Source organism: Solanum lycopersicum, chromosome 12 (assembly GCF_036512215.1).
Source record: "Solanum lycopersicum chromosome 12, SLM_r2.1".
Lineage (NCBI taxonomy): Eukaryota > Viridiplantae > Streptophyta > Magnoliopsida > Solanales > Solanaceae > Solanum > Solanum lycopersicum.
In genome coordinates this window covers 65,683,508-65,710,543 of record NC_090811.1, presented here as the reverse complement: position 1 = coordinate 65,710,543, position 27,036 = coordinate 65,683,508, and the positions used below count along the sequence as shown (strand labels likewise).

General features: G+C 36.3%; 1 protein-coding gene across 2 annotated transcripts; it reads left to right on the top strand.

Moving 5' to 3' along the window:
• The first annotated feature begins 1,751 nt into the window (after nt 1-1,751).
• LOC101252761 (protein SABRE-like) lies at nt 1,752-26,927 on the top strand. Of its 2 annotated transcripts, XM_019211280.3 has the most exons (23): nt 1,752-2,156; nt 3,596-3,707; nt 5,128-5,403; nt 7,072-7,331; nt 8,690-8,903; nt 10,757-10,927; nt 11,024-11,101; nt 11,831-12,082; nt 12,689-14,770; nt 15,777-17,664; nt 18,052-18,152; nt 19,479-19,835; nt 19,938-20,056; nt 20,252-20,501; nt 21,292-21,516; nt 22,824-22,963; nt 23,822-23,894; nt 24,109-24,210; nt 24,318-24,449; nt 24,650-24,979; nt 25,063-25,230; nt 25,425-25,791; nt 26,278-26,927. In XM_019211280.3, the coding sequence occupies exons 1-23, from the start codon at nt 2,086-2,088 to the stop codon at nt 26,367-26,369; spliced, it is 7,860 nt and encodes a 2,619-aa protein (XP_019066825.1). In that variant the 5' UTR covers nt 1,752-2,085; the 3' UTR covers nt 26,370-26,927. The 2 variants fall into 2 exon arrangements, with proteins under 2 accessions (XP_019066825.1, XP_010314590.1); XM_010316288.3 differs by lacking the exons at nt 1,752-2,156; nt 3,596-3,707; nt 5,128-5,403; nt 7,072-7,331 and having other exon boundaries at nt 8,748-8,903; nt 10,762-10,927.
• The last annotated feature ends 109 nt before the right edge of the window (nt 26,928-27,036 follow it).

The following is a 27,036-nucleotide window of genomic DNA, read 5'->3' as shown; positions in this document are numbered from 1 at the left end:
AATTTGGGATATTTGCCAAAAATATTTATCAAATAATGATAAATTATATAAATAAACATTATTTATCAATTTTTTACCAAAATATTATTTGAGAAATCTATAACCGAATGGGCCCTAAGTAGTACACCTTTAGGTTGTAAACATCACTATAGGAGTTCTCTCAGACTCTGTCTCCTTTCCAAGGTCAATAAACATCACACACAAAATCTTTTTTTCTCTATATTTCTCCATTGATCTCCTCACCAGATTAATGAGTTCCGTAGTTGAACGTATGACATGAATTTAAATTATTTCTCAAAAATTAACACATCCGTTCTCACAATCATCTCCACAACCCTCTCTCTCTCAAACTTTCAAGGTATGCTCAATAACTTAATAACCCTACAATTATTGTAGGTCTGTATATCACCTTTTTTCTTGTACAAGAGAATCATTGTATCCCACTTTCTAATTGCCAGACATGTTAGCCATCTTGAAAATGCCACAAATCAACCTAGTTAGATTCGTCTTATATGTGGTTTTTAAAAATTACATAATAAAATCATCTGCTCCAGTCGCTCTATCCTGATACAAATCATTTTACTTGGTCTAGGTGTAGAGACTTCCTCTCTCCCGCCTTGATAAGTTTGTAAAACTTTTACAATTCAAAATTTACTTGTGCATGATTTGAATTTGAGAAATCTATGTATCATCCATTATACTTTTTATCCAACAATACTCGTCATTATAAAAAAGAAATACAGTTTTACCCTTCAATCCTAGAATTCCGTTTGTTTTATGGGTTCGGAAAAGCGTGGATTTTCAAGAAGTCACATTTGAAAGTGAAATTTAAACATTTTTATGAAAGAATATAAGTGCCTGACATTAATCTATTTCACGTTAAAATTTTTGCTGATAACAAATAAAAAAAACAAAAAATATTTTGGTATAATAACGAGGTAAAATTGAACATGCTAGATAGTAATGAGACTAATTTGGATTCCCAAATTTTATATTTAATCGGTAAGTTATCTAAAAAATACTTTCACAAGTTTATATGAATGATTTCCAAAAATAGGAAAAAATAAGTTTTCTCATATTCTCAACACACTTCATCTTCACCTCGTACTCACCTTTACCACCCGAGATCCTTCTTCAACTCCCATAAATCATACTCTCTATGTCCGTTAGGTGACACTTTTCATTTTCGAGAGCAAACAGTTTAACTTTGACCGAATATTTGTATAAAGAATTTTCAAATTTTTTAAAAATGAAATTTATATATTTGTAAACTACGTAAAGAGTACTATAGGTCACAATAATTGATAATTCAAAATGTTAAAAAGATCTATGAAAAAATTATAATAAAAATACACTTATTTGAATCTCAAAATACGAAAAGTGTCATATAAAATGAGAGGATGGAGTAATAGCTTATGCCCAACTTAATAATAAAAATATTAAATAATTCTGTCCATAAATATTAGAATATGTGAGAAAAAAATGACAAATATTTTATCAAATACTCCCTCCATTGAAAAAAGAATGACCCTATTTTTATTTTAGTCTGTTCCAAAAAGTATTTTAATACAATTGACATAACTTTAATTTAGAACCACACGATTAAAAAATATTTTTTCTTTTCTTAAATTCTATTCCAAGTGAAACTAGATCAAAACTGAGAAAAGTAATATATTTTAATTACATATTGAAACTAATAAAAATAATTTCGAAACTTACTTATTTTTCGAAAAAATATTTTTCCGTCACACCTTTAGTATGTGTTTAAGCAAAATTATAGAACGTAGCAAAGTGAAAAAACTCGTCTCTGTTTTTTTTTGTGTATGCAAATATGGCGGATCGAACACAATTCCTTTTACGTCCTTCTCCTATAATCACTCCCATTGACCTTTTCTCATCCTCCTCCTACTTCGCTTCTCTGTCAATTTCTCCCTATTCTTCTTTCTTTCTTCTTCAATTTCCTACTCCAATTCATTTCCTAATTTTTTTCGTCAAAATGCAGAAAAATAGTGTATTGAGATTGATTTTTCTGCTTTGAATAATGATTTATCAGTGAGATAAGATACCAATTTGATTTGATCCGCCATGGCTGCTTCTTTGGCTAAGTATATGTTCGGTTTCTTTGTTGTATCAGCTATATTATGGAGTATAATCAAGTAAGTCAAATGCATTTCAAATTAAAATTTTCAGCTTCGACTGTGTTTGCTTTATATAATTGGTTCTTGAGTCGACTGTCTATTTGAATATGTATACTCCACCCTAGTCGGACAGCACTTGCCTGATTACATTGGGTATAATAATAATAACATGATTTAGACAACAATTAGTATACACTTAAACTTATATAAAGTTGAATAATTAGACACATGTATCATACGTGACATAATACTCCAAGTAGAACATAAATTGGCATGTAGAATGGTACGTAGGATGTCGCTTAAAGATGCATGTGTGTAGTTGTTCAATTTTATACAAATGTGCCAAGTTAAAGGTGCACGTTTATGTATTATGACTTATCATCAATGTGCTCGGATTTCCAATTTATGCGACTGTTTCAAATAGTTTTTTGTTTGACTAGGATTTTTCATATAGTATAAAAGTATATTTCTTTGATAACCAGAGATTTCATTTGAGTTAGCTGGTGCAACCCAGTAGTATGGCCCCATCCTCTATCCGTGCCTTGTATCCACAGTTTCCAAGTGTTTTTATTATTTATGACGGTAGTGTTTCGGACAACTTACATGAACCTTGACTATCCCGCCCTCCCACTATCACAAGTACGAGGTAATTCTGCCCACTAAGATAGGGACATGGGAAGAAATCGTCTAGTAATTTTTGCGTTCGATGGAATTTGAACATTAGACCTTATAGTTCTCCTCCCACTTCATTCTCCAATAGGCTACATTCTTGAATTCATCATCCCACATGTCTTTATCACTGAACCTAAATAATTGAAAATATATTTGTAATATAAAAATATACTACTATAACTTATAGTACTCTCATCAACTTAAAATCTGCTAATTTTAATTGGTTTCTTTATATGAAGGGTTATGAGTTTACTCGGAAAATTGAAAGGATTGACCCTAATAGTGCACGTCATCCTTTCTGAAACAGATACAAAGGATTATATATCTTTCTACCATCAGTTAAACTTTAAGGTTGTGCTAGTGTTTTCTTGAAAAATACTGGAGAACTATAATCCATTAGTGGAATAATTGAACTTTGGTGGTTGTGCTAATGACACTCTAGAAGCATATCAGACACTAGTACATGTAGCAGATAGGATATAGTTGTTGCAATCCATTCACATTTCTCTTCTAATTGATGTTTTGATGATATGCTTGTCGTATGCTTCTTTTTGGTGCAAAATATTGAGTCTTAGTAGTGATTGCAGAAGATTTCCGTTCTTTTTATTGTCAGCATCAAGCAGTCTAGTTCTATCCAAATAAATATTGTTAGCTAAAACATTCGAGTGTCCCATTTTGGTCAATCTTGAATCCGTGAATCTCATTTTTCTTTTCTTCAATATCTTTTTCCTTTTACATTTATTGAATTATTTTTAGTCCGTGTTCTTTATGCATTTCTTTCTCAGATTTTCTTCGAGGTTGTTCAAATGGATTTTAAGCCGAGTCATGAAAGCCTCCGTTTCATTCCGTGTTGGAGGATGTAATTGCTTGAGAGACGTGGCGGTGAAGTTCAACAGGGTCCTATCTTTTTCCCTTTTTTCTTTTTCAGTTTGATCTATATATTATTGTAGTGATTCCAATTGTCTTTGTTTGACTGAATGGTTTTTAACTCAACCAAATCTATATATTTTTTTGTTTATATTTATTCTCTTAGCTGACTATTTTGACGTCATGCATAGTTTTCCAACTACATACTGCTTGTTGTGAACCTTTCTAGGAAATGTACTCCCTCCGTTCAAAAAAAAATGACTCCATTTCCTTTTTAGTTTGTTTAAAAAAGAATGACCCTTTTCTTTTTTTGGTAACACTTTAACTTTAACTTTTCACGTAACATGTTTAAGAGCACAAGATTTAAGGACATTTTGGTACATTTAACATAACTTTAATTTATAACCACAAGATTAAAAAGTCTTCTTTCTTTTCTTAAACTCCGTTCCAAGACAAACTAGGTCATTCTTTTTGAAACGGAGGGAGTACTTCTTAAGAAGTTGGTTAGAAGAGTAGATAATATGTAATTAGAAGTTCATTTGATTTAGCCTTGACAGCATAATTACTGATTTTAGTTTTCACCTTAGTCTATTATCCTGACTAGGACTGCTATAAAATTTACAACATATCTAATCTTACAGTTAGGACTTAATGTCTTAGTATTTCATGATCCAAATAGACTTTAATGGTGTGATCCTTGGAGTAAAAGAAAGAGTATAGGGACGATCTAGACAGTAACAACAGGAGAGTAGTGTTAAGTAGGATCCAGTTTGGATTTTTCAGTGACTCATACATGTAGACCGTTATTCCTTGACAACTCGTTCATATACAAAATATAGCAGGTGCCCACAAATTTACTGGAAAAGAAGAAATAATTATATATCTTTCTACTCTTTCACAGCTCTAGAGATGATTCTTTATCATAGCTTGAAATGGATTGTTGTGGGCAAGACCTTCTCATTTGAACGAATCATTAGTATTAGCTATTTCCAGTGCCTTTGGAGATTTTGGTTTCTTCATTCGAAGTGGTTTGTGAGCTATGGGTGACTGTTTTCTAAAATGGTGATATTACTCTTGTTGTGATTCTGTATCTTTCTTTTGCTTCTGTAATGATTAACAAATGGAAGAAGGAGATTTGTCATTAGAACTTCTCCTATTATTTTCTTTTGCATTGATTTGTGTAGAGACATTCTTCATTTATTTTTTTATTGAGGTATCTATAATATGATATGTTATTCCAGTACTTGGGATGGTTCTTGCACCAAGTGCACAGTGATTTGGCTACTGTCCTACACTAGAGTGAATTCTTAACTGTTTTGGCCTTCAGTTGCAAGTTTTTGATTGTTTACTTGTCAAGGAAAGTAGGCAACAATCCTTGCAAGATATTCTATTTAATCCCGAGTCATAGATTACTTGAAATCATTATTCTCATCATGATAATAATTTTCAGGGTGCTGTTGAGAGCATATTTATCAGCGAAGTCAGACTCAGTATTCGACAGTCCTTGGTTAAGAATGGGGCTGGTTTGATTTCCAGGGATCCTAAACTACATCTGTTAATATGTGGACTAAAAGTTGTAACGAGGGCTTCAAGTAAAAGCGCAAAGAAAACAAGCTCAAAGAGAACAAGATCTCGTAAACCTCGGAAATTAGGTAGAGGGAAGTGGATGATTATAGCTAATATAGTCAAGTTCTTGTCGGTTTCTATAACTGAGACGGCTGTAAAGGTAAGTCTGGTTCCAGTCATCACACTTAATCTTCTGGGCATTTAATTGTTTTACTTGCCTTTTCTTCCATCATACTGTTGCACCAAAAACTCCAATGGATGTTGCTTTTGCATTTATTTTTTTGTCAAATTTATGACTGTTGATAATTGTGCATGCTGAAAATACTAATTACAAAGTTGAGTAATCTTTCTATTCGCTGAGATTTTTTCTTTATGTGTGAAAGGTAGTAACAAAGCAAGGATAGTAATTGCTTTTGCTTGTAGTGTGTACTACTTCTTATCTGTTGAATTTATACATAGTAGGATTCAAATTGTAATGCATACAAGAAATCAGTTGAAGTATACCTTGGTGATCAAGGTTCAAATCCCAATAGAGACAAAAACTAGGTGAATTTTTTCCATTTGTCTAAGCTTTAAATGACAGAATTACACAATATCTGTGGTGGTGGGAGATAGAAGGTACCCGATGGAATAGTCGAGTGCGTAAGTTTGCCCAGACAACACCGTTATTTAGAATAGAACAAAAGAAATCAGTTGAAGTATAATTGGCTGATGGGAACATAGTAAATTTTTGTGTTAACAGATGTGACGATAAATGTAAAAAACAAGATATCCTACTAATTAACCTGAATAAAGTAATCTGCAACTTGTGGCTAATATTTACGAATTTATATGAGTTTCATTAGTTGACGTGTTCTATACTTGAACATGAGGGTGCAGCGAGACCAGTTTCAGAAAGGCAGCATTTTACAACTTTAGGCAATTTTGGGGATATTGTGGGACTATATGAAGTAAAGGTAAATATTCAGTCGGTGCAAGCTGAGAAGAGCTTGCAAGGAAGCTGCTTTAAGAATGCAGGCAAGAACAAAAAGGAACAGACAAAAAACAAGAAATAGAGCCAAAAACGCTTGGAGTTGGTGTGATCAATAATGTTAGTATGTCGAGAAATGAAAGTGATGAGAACCTCAACGAGCTGAGTGTATTGTCTTAAGGGGTTCATTAGCTGTAATCACTATTCTGAGTTATTTGGGGACCAGGTACTTTGAGGTTTGGATATTCTATTTTGGTAATTGGTATACTCCGTCACTCCGATGTACATGGATTCCCCTTCGAGTGCTTCTAATTCAATTATCTTACCTATCAAAAGGAAAAATGTGTTATTGTTTTCTTTTTCAAAATTATTTATGGGACATTGAAATAATTACTTTGGAATCTTCCTGTACTTTTATGTACAGATTATTAAGAAACAGTACCAAGAAGAGGATAATTTGGAGTACTTCATTAGTTAGTGGTATTGAGGAATTTAATTACTTTGTTTTATGTGCTTGGAAATTGGTATAGGACAACTTAGTGGTATTTGGGAATATTTTTAATGCTTTATGTGCATGGAAATTCATTACCCGTAAAGTGAAAGATTGTACGAAAGTAGTTTCTGTCCTGCAATGGGATGTAGCCTTTGTGTAGTAACTCGATGCAGTGATAGCTTTATAAAGTTGTTCTTAATGGGACATCCATTTTGATAGAGTACATTCCTAATTGGCGCTGATGTACATGTACTTTAATTTTCCCTTTCTTTATGCTTATGTTCTGCTTGTTTATTTTGGTAGTTTTTTCCCTACTCATGTTTTTTGTTTCTTATGCATGTTGGTTCACTCTTCAAATTTTGTAGACACCAAAAGCTGGTTTGGAAGTTAAAGAAATGACACTTGATATATCTAAAGATAGTGGACCAGACCCAACCTTGTCTGTAAAGTTTCGCATTGTTTCTATTCTTGTTCAATTATGCGAATCACAAATCAGTTCTGGTCAATCATCAATGCACAGTGGATCTTTACCTGCCAACCATGCAATACAAACCGTGACGGAGAAGACCTCTGCTCCTTTCAGTTGTGAGGAAGTTTCTCTCTTGTGTGAGTTTGGCCATGATAGGTATACTTTTTCAGTTGTTTCATTGTTTGAAAACAATCATATATGTAGCTTAGCATATTCAGTAACTGACAATTTATAGCACCTCTCTGCTGGTCATTCCAATCGTTTTACTTCTCTTTTAGCCTGTATATTGTGAGACAGACTTTGTTGGCATATACTTTCTGGTTGCATTAAATCAGAAAAATAAGCTTTCCGAGTATCATACCGTACTGTCCATGCCATTATTTTTTATTTTTTAAGAAGGATCGAACATGCAACTTCCTGAATACTTTGAACACCCTTTGCCACTGGGCCGCGCATCTCAGTTAGTTCTTGTTATGACATTTTAACAGCTCAGTCCATCTCATTACCTTTGATGTTTAAAACCATGAGAATCCTATTTTGATAATCATTTGGCTTAACTACTTCTACATATGCTTTGCGTTTTATACATTATAACTTATAAGTATAAAATGTAAACCTAAATGGTTTAGTTTGCTTTGGAAGTAGAGCCTTCAAGCATCTCCTACAACTAAATTTCCAAAAGATGGAAAATAGTTCTCCTCCCTAACAACATAAGATGTCTTATGTTAAAGAGTAACGGTGACTCTCAATATGCTGTACACGAGTGGCAAATAGCTAAACTAGAGCTTTGTTTGGTTTCTCATCTAAAGCAAGTCATTTGTCAATTGAACCTACAGAAGCTTATTCTTATGTAAGGAATGAGTGGTCCCAGGTTATATATTAAGCATGTGAACATTCTTGATTTAAATCATTGCCTTTTGTGAATAAGAATGTTCCTGCTACCACCACCACCACCACACAAAAAAAAAAGAGAAAAGAAAAAAGAAAACTATTTTTAGTTGTGACTTATTCAAATGTCATTTGAATAACAGGTCCCATCTCTCTCCAAACCTAACATGGTAGTTACCCATCATAGGCAGTGGTGGAGCCAGAAATATCACGAAGGGTGTCCGAGTGCTAAAGTTAACCTTCTCTTCTTAAAAAATGAAAAAAAAATCTTAAAAATTAATTTTTTTTTTTGCAATAGTGAGATTCAAACACTCAAACACTTTAAGTTTGTGTGTTCCTTACTCTTTCAAGCGCCTGAAACCACTAGGCTACGTTATATTGTTGTGACAAGGATGTCCAATATATGTTATTTAGGCAATTTATTTATCATTTTACTTGTATATATGATATAATTTTCCGACGAAGGGTGTCCAATTGGACATCCTGACATAAGGGTGGCTACGCACTGATCATAGGCCTTTCTATCTATAGTCATGTAATCTGATCTTAGAGAAACCAACTTTTGATCTTTAAGTCTGATGTTAACTGTGCCTCATCACTTCTCTTTGCTGTTGATTTCTATTTAGGGAAGCAGGAACTGTTGTTAGGAATGTCGATATCAGAAATGGTGAAATTTCTGTTAATCTGAATGAGGAGCTGCTTCTTAAAAAGAAAGGTGCTGATACTGCACAAGTAGCTGTAAAGCCGATTAATGAATCTGGTACTGCTGAAAAAACAGAGAAAAAACCAGCAGCATTGGCTGTTATGAGAGAAAAATATGCTTCTATGTTTCCAGAAAAGGTCAGTTATTTGCTTATTCTCATCTTTGCTGACATGTTTTACTATATATTTCATCCTCTTAAGCAGTTTGGTGTCTGTGCTAAATCGTCAAATAAGCTAAGACGAAATGTACAATTTGTGCAGTTGTGCTTAACTAAGTTTCTAGAACTTGTTAAAAAATGGATACGGCCTTCCCGACATGAATCCGGATTTAGTCGGTCTCCAATGTGGGTACTGGACATCGGGTGGGAAACAAAAAAAAGTTTTAGTGGTTGTTTAAAAATGAGGTGAGGATTGCCAAGATCATGTAAGAAGCCAAATTCTCATCCCACAAAGTGACGTGGGACAACTCTAACACCTGCTCCGCATTCCCTCGACTTATGTGGGACTTAACAGAGGCAATATCTACATGGTGCATGAGATATGACGGTGATCCTTACCACTCGTTTGAGCTTCTGTATTTATGGGATGAGAGAAAATTGAAGATCAGAAACATGAAAAGGGGAAGTTTCTCTTTCCACTATGTTTAAAAGCCTAGGGGGTTAGATAGAGTGGACTTTGGAGGCTAATGGATCAGTAGGGCAGGGGAGGGATCTTAAATAGAGTTTTGAGAGCTGAATTTGGGAATGACGTGAAGATGGGAGATGCAATGTGTTGTACGAAGAGTAATATTTCTGAAGAGGAGAATAAGGTGTGAAGGACTTCAAGAGAGGAATTCTCAGATTTTATCAACTATTAAGGAACACTTGAGACAGAGAAGTAGAAGAGTTTAATGTTGAAGAGTATAACTTGCCTAGTGAGAAGAAATGGCCCTTGGTCTTACTATTCAAGAAAAAATCTCAGTCATGGTAACAGATACATGTAAGTGAGATGAACATTGAAAAGGATTGTTCATATGGATATCATGTTTTACAAGCTTATTATTTTGGGAGGGAAAGGATTCCACACTCTTCAATGTGGATTTCTGAAGTCTAAGTACGCGTGTTTTGTCGCATGCACTGCAGCATGTAAATCAATTTACTGCAAGGTGAGGTTCTTAAGGAATGGTGTGATGCAGTTGATTACCACTGGGAAGAAAATGCAATAAAAAGAAGCTGGAAACTGAGGTTCAATAGCATGAAGATTATGCTGTTGAATTGTTCTTCCAGACAATCACGAGTAATACTAGACTAGAGCAAATAAATTGTGAATGCAATCTATCAGTTAGAAAGCCCTAATTTACAGTAGTGTTCTTCAAATACTCCAGTATGTGTGGAACATGCTCCAATTAATTGGCTTCAACATATTCAGATAAACCGTCAATGTCAAGCGTTTTGACTGAAAATTTGATGTGCATTTTCCAATCCAGTTAAAACTAACTCTTTCATAGACTAGTTCTTTCTCCTGTAGTTGTAGAAGAACTGGTTTCTATTTCTGTAATTTCTCTCTTTAATTTTTCAGGCACTTTAAGATAACTTGTTTCCCCATTACTTCAACAAATTTGATAATTGCCCATTGTTAAAAATTTAAATGGAAATCATGATCTGAGTGCAGTTGGCAGCTATGTTGCTTGGACTCTCCAAAAATGTTGACCCACGGATCCTCCAAAAGTGAACAATTTCGGAAGGACCCGACAAGCGCCTATCGACATTTTTGAAGAGTCCGAGCAACATAGTTGGCAGAGTACCTACCAGGAAAAACAGATGCAGTTAGGTAACAGCTTTTATCAAGCAGTTAAAATAGAAGTGACTTGTGAATTAGGTATCATCTCGTGCAATGCTTGGTAAATAATACATGATTGACATACTGCATACCAGCGCTTGTTATGTATTAACACACATGTAGTTTGTGGTGCATGCATTTGATTGATATACTTACTGTATTTTGTTTGATAGCTTAGCTTCACTTTACCCAAAGTGGATGTGAAGTTTGTGCACCGAGTAGAGGGTTTTATGGTTGGGAATAGCATTACGGGCATCCAACTAAAAGGCTCAAAAACTCAATCCATTGAAGATGTTGGAGAAAGCACACAACTTCATGTTCAGTTGGATATCAGTGAGATTCATGTATGTTCTCATGGTTAATTCCTTTAAATTCTTCTGCACTATAAAATTTCTATTGCCCAGTATTAATCTAAATATTGATTCTTTACTATTCTGTAGCTACTTAAAGATGCCGGCACATCAATCCTGGAGTTATCAAAACTTGAAATCATCGCTTCGGTTTATATTCCAGTTGAGGTAAAATGCTTGCTTTTAATGGCACCATTTTCTTAGCTTTCATATTTTTGTCTAACTGCTGTACAGTTAACATCGTGCCACGTGGTCGAATTTCTTCTTTCAGTGTTGAGAAGACAAACTTGGGCATACTATACCTCAGTGAAGTCCTCAAAACTTGATATGGTGATTAAGATGATTAGATATTACCTTCCCCAAAATACCATGCACGATGAAAAAAATTATGCTAAGGGAGGGGGTCTTTTTTACGTGTTCTCTAACCTTTTTTATTTAGTGGCTAAGAGGGGGTCCTTTTTACGTGTTCTCTAACCTTTGTTACTTAGTAGCTAACTTCCAAAACATCATTCTTGTATCTAATCTCGTTGATTAGCTAGCAGTTCTGCAAGGTTTGTAGGAGTTGGGTAGGGTCTCTTTTCCTAAATATTCCTTTAGTTTAAGTTGCGATAGATAATCCATTTTCTTTATGAAGAGTTGAAATGTTTGCATGGTTTTACATATTGCTGCTATAACATATGTTGTACTTGTTAAGGGTTCACCTCTACATCTGTGCTCTTCTACCAGCACCATTTATAAGGATTAATGGGTATAAGTTAAACTAATGTTCTATCCATGACATGTTCTCCTTTTGCTATATCATCTTTTTCATGCTTCCCCTATGGCATTCATTATTTCTTTAATTCTAAGTCAATTTCTTCTCCTGTAATTTGATCGTTCATAACATTTTGTTTTCAGCCTGCTTCACCGATCAGATGTGAAATTGGTGTTAAGCTGGGAGGTACCCGGTGCAACCTCATAATTACTAGATTAAATCCTTGGCTGCGCCTTAATGCTTCAAAGAAAAAGAAGATGGTACTCAAAGAAGAAAGTCCTGCTCGTGAAAAATCAAGGCCATCTGATCATAAAGCCATTATATGGACCTCCACTATTTCGGCCCCTGAATTAACTATAATGGTCTATGATCTGAATGGCTTGCCACTATGTCATGTAAGAGTTCTGTAGCATAAACACATCTATGACTCTTGTTGAAATGTTGTTCCTGACTCGAAATTATTCTCTTTATTCCTTCTCAATATTTTTGTGTTTTCACTTCACACAGAAAACATTTAGTGATCCTAGCTCACAGAGAAAAATGAGTGCGCAAATTTACTTGAGCTGTTTGAATGATTTAGCTAGGATGAACTATGCAATGCTTAAATATCTAAATACAGATCTGCTGAAATTTTGTGGGTTAAGATGGTAGTTACATCAGCATGGTGAAGATACAGGTCTTGAACTCTTCCCTATAATTTGCATCTTCTCAGCTTCAAAGCACTCATGGAGTTGGTAAGCTTTTTGCATGAACCGATTTTATTTGCCTTATCTTGTAATCAAGTTCATGTCGCCTTCAACTTCAGTTAGTTTCTCCTTCTATGCAAAGTACTCAACAGAAAAGTGTATATCACTATTAGCATGGATAATTAGCATGTTGGCTGGTATCTGTTAAATTACTTTTCATAGTAGATGCGTTATTCTTCTGCTTAAAATCTTAATTACGATGCATTGTCTTTTGTTACAAAAAAAATGATACATCTTACTTTCATCTGTAAACAGGGTTGTTCTCAGTCATTACATGTCTTTGCCAACAATTCATCAAGTGCAGATGCAGCAGTGCAAGTGGAAATAGTTGAATTCAATCTGAACATGTCTGACGAGCATCAAGAATGCTTAAAAGATCTGTTTGGCATTGAAAAGACTTCACTAATTCATATAGCAAAAGTCAGTCTAGACTTAGGCAGGAAAGATCTGGATTCACCTGAAGACGGGCTCAACTGTAAAAAAGTTCTCTCTGTTGATTCTACTCACATGAGTATATGCTTGACCTATAGGCGCCTCGCATCCCTGATATCAGCTGCTTTCTCTTTCAAGCGTTTTATGAAGAGTTTTTCTGTTTCTGGTAAGAAAGCAACTACCCTGGGATCAAAATCATCCAAGCCATCAGGAAAAGGGATTCAAGTAACAAAATTCAATCTACAACAGTTCTCTTTAATTATAAGTGGAGAGGTGGGCTTGGAAAATGCTGTTGTTCCTGACCCAAAACGGGTCAACTACGGATCTCAGGGTGGTCGTATTGTAATTAGTGTTTCAGCTGATGGTACACCACGCACCGCAAATATAATATCAACAGCTTCAGATGAGCTAGAAAAAGTGAAGTATTCTGTGTCCCTTGATATTTCCCACCTCAAATTTTGTATGAACAAGGAGAAACAATCAACACAAGTGGAGCTTGGAAGAGCCAAATCTATCTATCAAGAACATTTACAAGACAGAAACCTTGGAACTAAAGTTACATTGCTTGATATGCAGAATACAAAGTTTGTGAAACGAGCTGGTGGCCTTAAAGAGATTGCGATGTGCTCTCTCTTTAGTGCTACCGATATATCAGTGAGATGGGAGCCTGATGCGCATATAGCATTGGTTGAGCTGGGTTTGCAATTGAAGTTACTCGTGCACAATCAGAAGCTTCAGGATCCTGCTAAAGAAGGAGATCTTAAAGATAATGATCAGAGCAAAGACTCCAAGGAATCACAACAGCTGGAGAAACAACACAAGAAAAGAGAATCAGTTTTTGCTGTTGATGTAGAAGTGCTTAATATATCTGCTGAAGTTGGAGATGGTGTTGAGCTGTTTGTTCAGGTGCAGTGTATCTTTTCAGAAAATGCTCAGATAGGTATGCTTCTTGAAGGGATCACGCTCAAGTTCAATGATGCAAGAATATTCAGAAGCAGCAGGATGCAAATCTCTCGTATTCCCAAACCCTCTAGCGGTGCAGCTAATGAAAAAACTGAGAGTGGCACAACATGGGATTGGGTAATTCAAGCCCTTGATGTTCATATATGTCTGGCATACAGGTTGCAGTTGCGTGCAATTGATGATTCTGTTGAGGATATGATTCGAGCTTTGAAGCTCGTCACTGCTGCAAAGACGAAACTTATGTGTCCCAATAAGGAAGAGAAACCAAAAACTAAAAAGCCTAGTTCAACAAAACTTGGTCGAGTCAGACTCTGCATAAAGAAGCTCATAGCTGATATTGAAGAAGAACCACTACAGGGATGGCTTGATGAACATTATCAGTTATGGAAGAACGGGGCTTGTGAATTAGCTGTCAGATTAAACTTTCTTGATGAACTTATTTCGAAAGGAGGAAAATGTGGAAACGCTGCTGAAGGAAATGATCCTCTTGATGATGGAAAGATCAATATTAGTGGAGAAGATATTGATGTAGAGGATACTTCAGCCATTCAGAAACTGCGAGAGAAGATCTACAAGCAGTCATTCAGGACATATTACGAAGCATGCCAGAAGCTTGTTCAGGCAGAAGGATCTGGGGCCTGTAATGAAGGATTTCAAGCGGGTTTCAAGCTTAGCACTGCAAGAACTTCTCTTTTTTCAATTTCTGCTACTGAATTAGATGTAAGTGTGACAAAGATTGAAGGAGGTGATGCAGGGATGATAGAGATTCTGCAAAAGCTCGATCCAGTATGCCGTGCACATAGCATCCCATTTTCACGATTATATGGTGCTAACATTAATTTGCGTACAGGTTCTCTAGCTGTTCTGATAAGAAACTACACATGTCCACTATTTGCTGCTAATTCAGGTCGTTGCGAAGGCCGTATTATAATGGCTCAGCAGGTGCAATCTTTCGTTCCTTTTTTTTCATCCTCCTCAGTCCTCCAACGGCTTGTGGCGTTTACTGAAAATATATGGTCATGAAAAGGCAAATAACTTTTCTTGCATCTGCTGTCTGCTAGATTTTGTTTCTGGATATCCTGCGATACCTATATACTTAATTTTATCTGTATGTTGTGAAAATAAAATTGCTTCTTCTCATAGTGTAGACAGTAGGAGATTCCCCATCTAATAGTTTTCAATTAGACCTCCCAAACTTGTTGCAACTTCTATCATTTATCATTCTAAAATATTGAAGAGACTAGACGTAAGTAGTGCACTTGCAAGTTCCGTTGTTTTAAATTTGCCAATCAAAGCACAGTTTTACTTGCTCAAGTACTGGAAATATTAGTATGACTGATATGACTTGAAATGATAATTGTGACAGATGAGTAAAGTTCCCAGTTATATTATTATGACATAGTTGTTATCAGCTTTGATATTAGTTCTACAACATTATATCACTGTAAGGAATAAATCAGAACATCTTTTTTTTCATTATGGTGCAGTACTATGTGTTGCCTTTGTCTTGTTAATTTCACTTTCTGTTGGTTAAGGCAACAAAGACAAATCCTGCTGCTTCTATTTTCACTCTATCAGTGATTTAGTTCACTTAATGCTCAACAAACTCCTGAGCCGTGCGTATATTTAACTCTTTTTGCTAAGTTCCATTAGTACGCTAATGATATTCATAAGCAAAGATTTCATAAGCTGTTACTAAGATTCTACTAAGGGAAACAATCTTGAGTGAGATAATAATACCATTTAACTCTATGTTTATCTTTGCACCTTGGAATTGGATAATCCTAAAGCAGAAGATAACTTACTTTTTCTCATTTATTTTCGTTTGAGAAGTTTATTTATCAATTTTTTCAAATGGTTTATTTATCAATTGCCTTTTGATTGTGTGGGAATCTGTTGATGTACTCTGAAATAGTGGTGAACCTTGTTTGGTCAATATAAATTGCAGGCAACACCCTTTCAGCCCCAAATGCAGCAAAATGTGTTCATTGGGAGATGGAGGAAGGTCCGTCTGCTTCGATCACTCACCGGGACAACTCCACCAATGAAAACATATTTGGATTTGCCCTTACATTTTCAAAAAGCAGAAATTTCATATGGAGTTGGTTTTGAACCTGCTTTTACTGATCTCAGCTATGCTTTCACTGTGGCCCTTCGTAGGGCCCATTTGAGCATCAGAAATCCAACTCCGGATCCTCCAGTACCTAAAAAGGAGAAGAGCTTGCCATGGTGGGATGAAATGAGAAGCTACATTCATGGGAACTCCACCTTACATTTCGGTGAGACTCAAATCAATGTTCTTTCCTCTGCTGATCCTTATGAGAAATCCAATAAGCTTCAGGTAGCAACTGGGTATTTGGAAATCCAGCAGGCAGATGGTCGTATTTATTCTTTCGCGAAGGACTTCAAGATTCTATTAAGCAGTTTGGATAGCTTGTCGAAGAACGCCAACTTAAAACATCCAACTGGCTTTTCTTGCACTTTCCTAGAAGCCCCGGACTTTAGTGTTGAAGTGTTAATGGAATGGGGTTGTGATTCTGGAAATCCTCTAAACCATTATTTATTTGCTCTTCCAAAAGAAGGTGTGCCTCGTGAAAAAGTTTTTGATCCCTTTAGATCAACGTCTCTGTCCCTACGGTGGAATCTTTTGCTTAGGCCCTCTCTTCCCGTCCATGATAATCAGTCAGAATTACCTTCTGTGGATAATCAAGGTGTCTCGAGTGGTACTACCTCTGGTGCTCTCAAGCAAGATAACGGGTCAGTCAAGTCCCCAACAATACAGGTTGGTCCTCATGATTTGGCATGGCTAATCAAATTTTGGAACTTAAACTTCATTCCTCCTCATAAGTTGCGGACCTTTTCAAGATGGCCCCGTTTTGGAGTTCCAAGAGTTCCTAGATCTGGCAATCTGTCATTGGACAGAGTAATGACTGAATTTATGTTTAGAGTTGATTCGACACCAACATGTATAAAGCATATGCCTCTATATGATGATGACCCAGCAAAGGGGCTGACAATTACAGTGACAAAGTTCAAATTAGAAATTTATTTAGGCCGGGGAAAACAAAAATTTACATTTGAGAGTGTACGTGATCCTCTTGATCTTGTGTACCAAGGAATTGACCTTCACATTCCAAAAGCATTTATCAGCAGAGATGATAGCATCAGTGTTGCGAAAGTAATTCAAATGGCTAAAAAAGATTCACAGTCTGTGGTTTCGGATATGTCTACTATTGATAAACCTAGTAGTAGGAGTGGCAGCATGGACAGACATCAAGATGATGGTTTCCTTTTATCATCTGAGTACTTCACCATCAGAAGGCAATCCCCAAAGGCTGACCCAGAAAGGTTATTGGCATGGCAAGAAGCTGGTAGAAGAAATATTGAGACGACTTGCGTTAGGTCTGAGGTCGAAAATGGTAGTGGAAGTGATGATAAAACAAGATCTGACCCAAGTGACGATGATGGATACAATGTAGTGATAGCAGATAATTGTCAACGTATCTTTGTCTATGGTCTTAAGATTTTGTGGACACTTGAAATCAGAGATGCTGTTCGAGCCTGGGGAGCTGGACTATCTAAAGCCTTTGAACCTTCAAAGCCATCTCCCTCTAGGCAATACGCCCAACGAAAGCTGCTGGAGGAAAGTAAGGTAATTAGTAGTACTGAATCACAAGATGATAACCAGACTCCTCCCAGTCATGATGCAGGGACATCAAAGAGTCAAGATGATAACCATAAATCTCCTCCAGAACCTGAAGGGCCATTAAAATCACAATCAGAACCACTTCCATCAAATGCAATCAAAGCAGACACTCCTCAGTCTAGTTCTACAGGTAAGCTCTAACTGAAAGTTGAATTCTTGTCGTACTTTGGACATGGAATGTGTATTCTACTTTGGAGAATATGGAGGCATAACACCACAATTATGCAGGGTGCAGTGCATATCTGTAAAGTTAGGCTATGCATTTCACTGATTTAACAGTCTGACTAGGAGGAACAACTTTTTTGTAGGAACTGTAGGTATTAGGTTTATCCAGGTTACTGACTGGCACATATTGGTTGCACTAACAGGGGATAGCTTCATGTGCATGTGATCAATGTGAACATTTACAGTCTTTTATATGTGCATGAGAACCTTTTGGTGGACTTCGCACTGCTTGAACTCCTCGCTGCTAAATGCTTATAGTTGTGGTTTGTTCTTTTTTGTGCTTTATTACCAGAAAAGCTTGGTACTTCTGAAGACTCCGAGGGGGACGGTACTCGCCATTTTATGGTGAATGTCATTGAACCACAGTTCAATCTTCACTCCGAGGATGCAAATGTAAGTTAATAAAAACTCATTCTAGGGTAAAATGTTAATTTTAATACTAGCGAGGTCATAATTTTATAATTTATTTTTTCATTCTTCATAGCTAATTATCAGTATTTGTTTATTTTCTTTCTCTGTTTCCTAATCCATTTGTTGGATGATTTTATAACTGAAGAGAGAGGACATTAGTTGACATCATTCTTTCATATTAAGAGATGGAAAATGGAGGAACTACAAGGAGATAAGTCTGTTTAAGACCATCTGTTCTATTTAGGTCAGGAAAAACAAGGAGAAATGCTTCAAGTTGGTTACAATTTTTTTACTTATCCAAGACCCAACCAAAATCATGTAATGCATACAGACGATTGATGCAGCCAAATCAATTACTTTGTGATTGGGGTATAATTAGAATGCAAAGCTCATCTTCATAAGTAACCAGCCCCCTAGTGGTAAGAGTCCAACATGTGATGTGTGGGTTACGCACACGTCATGGGTTGAACCCTGTTGCAGAAAAATCCCAGTATGTTAGTGGAGAAGGATAGAGGAGTGGGACCATCAACCACCGAGTTGTGAAACGTGCCCCATTGACCCTCAGGGATTTCTTGGTTATAGAAAAAAAATCATCTAATAATCTTCTTGTTTCCTTACCCTGCCGCAACGGCTGTGTTGGAAATTTTTTTTTTTTTCTTTTATATACAACTATCAGATATATCCTCCAGTGCTCACAGTAACTATTTTGATGGAATTTAGCTTAATACACTGTTGCATATTTCTGCTTATATTTGCATTATATCATGCATATATTTGGATATATCGGTTAAAATGCATTCGAGCATGGAACTATGTCTCTCACGATACATGACAAACTTTCAGTAAAGCTGAGAGAGTCATTCTTAGTTTCTTTCCGGTAACCAAGGAGATGCACTTAGCAGAGGTCCTGGAACAATATCTGCTTATAAAGAAAATAGCAGAAAACACTTGCATAACGATGAATATTTGGTTTATCATTTATTAATTTGAGATAATGTATGGTTCAGTTACTGGTAGTGTGTGTCTTGTTTCCCCAAGTGCTTCCAATTTCCAAGTTTGGTTTATGCTAGCATTGAGTGCTAGAAGACGCTGAAAAATTTCTTTATGAATAAGTATCAATGTATCATTACATTCCATGTTCAATTCCCAATTCTTATGTAAGCATTTTCAGTGAAATTTTTAATCCAACATACATGACATTGGTTTTCTACGGATACAAGAAAGTCTAAAGATGATCTATGTGTAATCTGTTGCAATACTTTGATATTTCATCTATGCTAATGCTACACAAACCTTGCTCCTTGACAGGGTAGATTTCTATTAGCTGCTGTGAGCGGCCGTGTTTTGGCTCGTTCATTCCATTCAGTTGTTTCCATTGGTAGTGAAGTGATTGAGAAAGCTCTTGGTGAAGGAGGTGTCCAAGTTCCTGAGTCTCAACCCCAAATGACATGGAATCGCATGGAGTTGTCTGTGATGTTAGAACAGGTACAGGCACATGTTGCTCCAACTGATGTAGATCTAGGGGCTGGACTGCAGTGGCTCCCTAAAATTCGTAGAAGCTCACCTAAAGTAAAACGCACTGGAGCGTTACTTGAAAGAGTGTTTATGCCTTGTGATATGTATTTCCGCTATACTAGACATAAAAGCGGAACAACACAGTTGAAGGTATGCATGGTTTCTGAATCTCTGACAACCTGCTGAATTTTTTTATGGGATCACAATTGTACTATCTTTTGTTTTTCTCAATTATGATAATGTTCTATCCAGGTGAAACCCTTGAAGGAACTGTCATTCAATTCACATAACATAACTGCAGCGATGACGTCTCGCCAATTTCAAGTTATGATAGATGTGTTGACCAATCTTCTCCTTGCTCGGGCTCCAAAGTACAGACACCTATTAAAATTTCTCATTAATTTTCACCGAACATCTTATAGTTTTTAACTTGCTTATTTGGGAGTGGCATCTATCTTCATTTGTTCCTTAGAACCCTTTAAATACTTGGATTTTAGGTCAGTTGCTTCCAAATCCTCATATTTTTATATTAAGTTTTCACTAAGCTATTGAGATTGCTACTTCAGGCCTCCAAAAGTTAGTTTGTCATATTCAGAAGGTGATGATGAATACGAAGAAGAGGAGGCTGATGAAGTCGTTCCTGATGGAGTGGAAGAGGTAGAATTAGCTAGAGTGGACCTTGAGCATAAAGCACGAGCACAGAAGTTGATCCAGGAAGATATTAAGAAATTATCTCTTTGTACTGATGCTTCTGCGGACATGGGCCCTGCAAAGGGAGGTGATCTCTGGATTATTAGTGGTGGAAGGTCCATATTGGTAAGACAGGAACTTTCTGAAGCCCTTTACCTTTATGAATGTGATACAGGTCCCCTACCACCTTTATTCTGAAATAACAGTGTTGTCAAAGGCGAAAAGTATAGAAAAGTTCCCAACGTCTGTTGGGGTTTTAAACGAAAGAAAATTTATGCATGAGCTTTAGTTATGAAAGATGCAGTGAAGAAAAGAATTAAACATAGCTATATAATGCAGAAAAGGTAACTATAAAGACAAATAGCAATTATATGAACATAGTAATTGGAAAAACTATAACTAACTGAAATATGAAGTGGAAAATAATTTAAAGTAAGTACATGAAAACTTTGACCTTATAAAAGAAAAAGTACTAAAACTGATTTGAGATTTTGATTAAGATGCAAAGTTGCAGTTTTAGGTTTCTAGTTCAGCATAAGTGGCTAGTTTTCTTACATTTCTTTCTCTTACGATCAAATTCATGCATTACTCTTCCTTTCAATGTAACTCTTTTTCAGTTTGTTTGCAGCCAACTTAAGTAAATCCATAAAACAATTGGATGGTTGGCTATAGATTCATTTTTTTGAAATGCACCCCAATATTTAACCTAGCAGCTATATTCTTTGAGTAACTTACCTTAGTAATGATGTTTTGCATGTTTGGTCCCTTGTCTTTAGTAGATTCATCATAAGTCGTTACTAGCATCATCGGTTGTTTTGAACACAGACGGGTCACGTCATTTGTCATTGTACAGATTTATCACAATACTAAATAGGTGGTCTATTAAAGTGAAGGCTTATTATGTTGCCGTCTACAGGTGCAAAAACTGAAGAAAGATCTGATAAATGCCAAAAAAATTAGAAAAGTTTCATCTGCTTCTCTAAGAATGGCCTTACAGAAGGCGGCACAGCAACGGTTGATGGAGAAAGAAAAAAACAAAAGTCCTTCTTGTGCTATGCGCATCTCTTTGCAAATTAATAAAGTGGCCTGGAGTATGCTTGTCGATGGGAAATCATTTGGTGAAGCTGAAATAAATGATATGGTGAGTCTATCTGATTTCATCTTGTTTGGTTTTATGTTTGCTAGGCTGAAATTCCCATGGAGGTTCTCTATTGAAGTAATACCAGTATCTTTCATCAGTAGGCTTTTATGTCAGACTAGTCAGCTCACACGGAATACTGAAATTCTCCAACAAAATGAATTACATCTAGAAACTGCTGGCTTGGAAGTATGGTATCTGTTAGTCAGTAGATTAGTCCTTGGTATTCTCGTATTAGTTCAGGAAATCCTTTCTGCTTCCACCCAATAAACATAAGATAATCAATGTAGTCTAAACTGCACCACTAATCTACAGTGAACTAGCAGCTAATTCTTTTTGACTATCCTAGTTCCCAGATCAGGTAATGTACTGTTAAATACTCCAGCACTTTGGGTTTTGCACTCTGCATCATGCTGAGGTTGGTCTTCTATTCTGAAAAATGGATATTTTGTGAAAAATGTGAAAACCCTCTTTCCCCCTAACGAATGGGAAAACATATTGAAAAACTACATACTAATCCACAAGTTGGAGATGCAAAACTTGTGGCAAAGAGAACATTCTGAACTATGAATTCTATTGTTAATCTAAATAAATCATTCCTTGTTCAGATGAAAGTCATTGTCTAAGGCTTTTGGATCTACTTCTAGAGCATGATCGGATCATTTTAGCTGCTCTAATCAATGTTTTACTGGATATATTCCAATACACTATTTGACCTAGACAACTGCATTAGAAATAAGGTTCAAGTTAGCAAAATTCCATCTTTCTGTGTTAAGGCAGAGAAACATTCTGGGTTGTCTTTTGCACCTCCATGATTTTGAAGCTGCTAGGTCTAAAAGAGGAGAGCCCTCAGTCCACTGCATGCAATTGGTTCTTTCTGAAAGTTTAGTGCCTAGTGCACATATATAAGTTCAAGACTCGCTGTCAGTTAAAAGTAAAAGAATGGTTCTTTCTCCATTCTGGTGCTTGAATATTTTTGAGGAGGCCAGATATATCCTCCTTCTATGTAGATTTTGTTCTCTATCAATAAATACACCCAACTTATGGGTTCTTACTGGAGGAAAGGTTAGCAAAGTCCATACCAGGACACTTAGATGAACAGTAAAGTACCGGCTAAGAAGATCAGGGCTTGGGTGAGCGTATTCGCCAGCTATTTCATTAGGGAGGAAGCTCTCTTGATTTAGTGATGCATTTGAACAGGAAAAAGTGATTAGTTTGTCCTTTTCAGCTTGTTTTGGAATCTGAAATTCTGATATTTTTAGTTATCAGAACTTGAATCAAAACATTTTATTTGCCATTTCTAAATGCAGATATATGATTTTGACCGGGATTACAAAGATATTGGGATTGTTAAGTTCACAATAAAGAGCTTTGCTGTGAGAAACTGCCTGCCGAATGCCAAGTCAGATAATCTTCTATCAGCATGGAATCCTCCTCCAGAATGGGGAAAGTAATCCTTGCTCTTTTTGTTTAATTTTATCTCTGTTCTACTTCTTGCATTATTAGTCATGCATCTTGTTTGTGCTTTTCAACTTTGCTGTTTGGTGCCTTTATTGAGTCTTTCTGTTGGCTATCTATGTATGTCTAATGAGCTTTTGTCACTTTAGTCCTTTTCCTGAATTGAAGATAATGTGCCATCAGGACATGCCCTCATTACAGCCTTTCTCGAGTACCTGGAATGTCCTTTTCCTGTGCGCAGAACAGTCTCTCATACCCTTAATTGTCTGTCATATCCTGATCTGTTATGCTTATCCTTTTCACTTAATATATGCCCTGTAACCATCATCTTGAACTTAATTGAACAAAATCTGATCTTAGTACTCAATTATTTCATATTTGGGCAATTAAACATTATTATGTCTGTCTACATATTTGATTAGTAACAGAACATACTTCATTATTACAACTGTCCTCTTGTAATAATTTTGTATACATTGTTATCTGAAACCTAGTTAAACTTGGTGTTCGGTTCCTGTCTAATTTATTGAGTTTGTGTGGCAAAGTCAAGACAGAGTTCTCTTTTACTTCTTCCTAGTATTAAGAGAATCAACACTTGGCTTAGTGTCGATGTCTGCTGAAAACTATTCGGCTGGCATTGCATAAAATTCTTTCCTTTTTTTGGTCATCACTTGGGAGAAACACTGTAAGGCATACCTATTGAAAAGGAAAAAGAGAAGCATCATTAAATGAAAATTGAAAAATCTGCTAATGGGTAGACTGGTAGATTACCTAGCAATGTTCTTGGAGATCATGATGTTGTTTTTTGTTGTTCCTGATCATACTTTTTTTTTACTTGTCATTGCCTCAGAAAAGTGATGGTCCGGGTAGATGCCAAACAGGGGGCTCCGAAAGAAGGAAGCTCTACCATTGAATTATTGCAGGTAATAATGGTTCTTTTTAAGAAAGATACTGAACCTTGTAAGTTTTTATTTACTTGAAAAGATGTCACACAGAGAGGAACTTACACTTATCTCATTGAATTATTCATTATATCTTCACATTAGGACAGTTGTAAGAGATCAACCGGTTTGCGTTCTTTTGTCGTCTTTTGTGATAATCCCTCTTATAACCTGTTTAAAGTTTTCCTTTGTGTAGGTGGATATTTACCCCTTAAAGATACATCTTACTGAGTCAATGTACAGCATGATGTGGGCTTATTTTTTTCCAGAAGAGGAACAAGACTCCCACAGGCGGCAGGTGTGTCTCAGGTCCCATTTATCAGTTGTATTATGCAATGAGTTTTTACCCATGTGATTCTACAATTATGTGAAAAGATAATGTTCAAAGCATCTTTTTGTTTGTAGGAAGTATGGAAAGTTTCAACTACTGCTGGTGCCAAGCGTGCAAAGAAAGGCTCTTCTGCGCAGGAAGCACCAGTGTCAAGTAGTCATTTAACTAAAGATTCTCAGTCTTCCTCCAATGGCGATTTATCCCAGGTGAGTCTCTGATTCCTTAAGTTGGTTGTTGTTTGCTTAGTCATCTTGCTAACTAATGGAAGCAGACGATGGTATGAACTGTGCTTTGTGCGTCCTCTTTATTTAAGTTTATTTAAGATCTTCAGTATACTTGCGTAATCTCTAACCAAACAATTCTCGAGCATATCTTTTTCAACATTTGGTGTGCTGAATATATGCAGGCAACAAAGAATCCAAAAGCTAATGCTAGTGCTGTGACCCCTAATCTTAGACGAACGTCCTCCTTTGATAAAAACTGGGAAGAAAATGTAGCTGAATCTGTTGCTAACGAACTTGTACTGCAAATGCACTCATCAAGTGTTTCTTCTTCAAAAAGTGGGTCCCTTGCAAATATTGAGCATCCAGATGAATCTAACAAAAACAAATCCAAGGAATCAAAATCAATTAAATCTGGTCGTTCTAATGAGGAGAAAAAGGTGGGGAAGGCACATGACGAGAAAAAGTCTAGGCCCCGAAGATTGAGAGAGTTCCATAATATCAAGATTAGTCAAGTTAGTCAAAAAAATTTTATTGTGTTTGTTTTGTAAATTTGTCAGTTCCTTAACTAACTCATTCTTATTTATGCATGTGATAGGTTGAGTTACAAATTACATATGAAGGATCGAGATTTGCTGTGGGTGATATGAGACTGCTGATGGATACATTCCATCGTGTTGAATTTACTGGGACCTGGCAGAGATTATTCTCTCGAGTTAGAAAGCATATCATCTGGGGAGTTCTTAAATCAGTAACGGGAATGCAGGTTATAATAACCACGAATTTACTTTTGACTTCTCATTGCCCAAGTATTGGCGATATTCAATCAATGTCTTCAACTTCTGATTCATGTAGCTGCATTACAACCACCCCTCTCCCGTGATAAGTATCTTAGACTGTTAGATTACCTCAGGGTTTTTTTAAAGCTTACGGTGCCTATTCCTGTTAATTTTAATACAGGGCAAGAAGTTCAAAGCAAACCACCAAAAGGAAGCCGGTCCTTCTAGTGTTCCCGATATTGATCTGAATCTCAGTGATAGTGATGGTGGCTCAGCTGAAAAATCTGACCCGTTATCCTGGCCTAAGCGTCCCGCTGATGGTGCAGGTGATGGATTTGTCACCTCAGTGAAAGGCCTTTTTAATACTCAGCGTAAAAAGGCTAAGGCTTTCGTACTTCGGACAATGAGGGGTGAAGAAGATGACTTGCACGCTGACTGGAGTGAAGGTGAGGCCGATTTCTCTCCCTTTGCCAGACAACTAACCATAACAAAGGCCAAAAAGCTGATCAGACGACATACAAAGAAGTTCCGTCCTATAGGAGGAAAAGGTTGGTGGATCTCTGACATTCTAATGTTCTCTTTTAGCATATTGAGCCTCCTGTCTTTCATGAGGATAACATAATATCAAGGTAAAATTGCTAAAATGACGCCTAAACTATGACCGGATGTGCAGTAGCACACTCATACTTTATGGGGACCTAGTACACCCCATGTATACTTTTTTAAAACATTCTTTTTGGCATTTATCCAACTTGACACAAGCTGAAACTCGATTATAGAAGAATATAGTGATTCACAAGATTAAATTTCAAAGGATTTAACTGATTTCTTCGTAGATTGTTATTCAGCTCATCTGATAAATGTCAAAGAAGTGCTTTGGGGGCATAGGAGCGCCGGGAAGTATAAGTGTGTTACTACAAATCCGTCTGTAGTATAGGCGCCCCTTTAGCCATTTTCCCTAATATCAAATATTCTAACCTCCATGTTACACTGAGTACCAGTGACTGTTTTGCTGATTCACAATTTTTTTCCAGGTCATAAAGGTTCACTTCCCTCATCGCCAAGTGCAAACGCCACATTTGAAAGTGATTCTTCAAGCGAAACATCACCTTACGAGCAGGAGTAGCTGAACTTGATAACAGCAAAACAAATATGATTTTAGGATCTAAGGTGGGAGTACCAATTGCAGCCTCGACGAGTCCTACTTAGATTGCGTGAGAATGCCTACTTGTTCTAAAACGCAGAACAAGGTAAGAGCTGTGCACACTGATGGAAATAAGTCCACTGACTATTAACATATCATTGCCTTTTAGAGCTCTGAAGATATCTTAGAAATAGATGTGAAGTGATTCCTTTGAGTATGGGTTTTTCTTCTTCTTTCTATTATGTCTTTATGCTGTCACCCTTGTAGAATGGACTTTTGGACTTGAAATATCATGTGTTTAGCAAAAAGCTAAAAGGTTTATTACCCATACTTTATCCCTATGATTTGTGGAATGATCTACAACGACCTGATGAACGTTGGAAGTTAGATTCTACAACGACAGTCCTTGAACTCTGCTAACACGGGATACTTTATGCATCGAATTGTCCCCTTTTTTTTTGTGTAGGTTAATTTTTAATAGATTCTTGTTCAACTGATCAACTTGAGTTTAGAAGCTTGAAATTAGTGTTGTTTTGATCATCATGTGAGTTTTGGAAATGGTGAGATAAAGAAGTGTCAACTCATGTTATAACTAATTATAACTGTTTTATTGAAGTTTGTCTTGTACCTGAGACATTGCAAGCAATGG

Coding starts and splice junctions, on each gene's coding strand:
- LOC101252761 (XM_019211280.3), top strand. CDS start 2,086: ATGGCTGCTTCTTTGGCTAAGTATATGTTCGGTTTCTTTGTTGTATCA. Junction 5,404..7,071: donor TAACTGAGACGGCTGTAAAG/GTAAGTCTGGTT, acceptor CAAATTTTGTAG/ACACCAAAAGCTGGTTTGGA. Junction 25,792..26,277: donor CCGTCCTATAGGAGGAAAAG/GTTGGTGGATCT, acceptor ATTTTTTTCCAG/GTCATAAAGGTTCACTTCCC.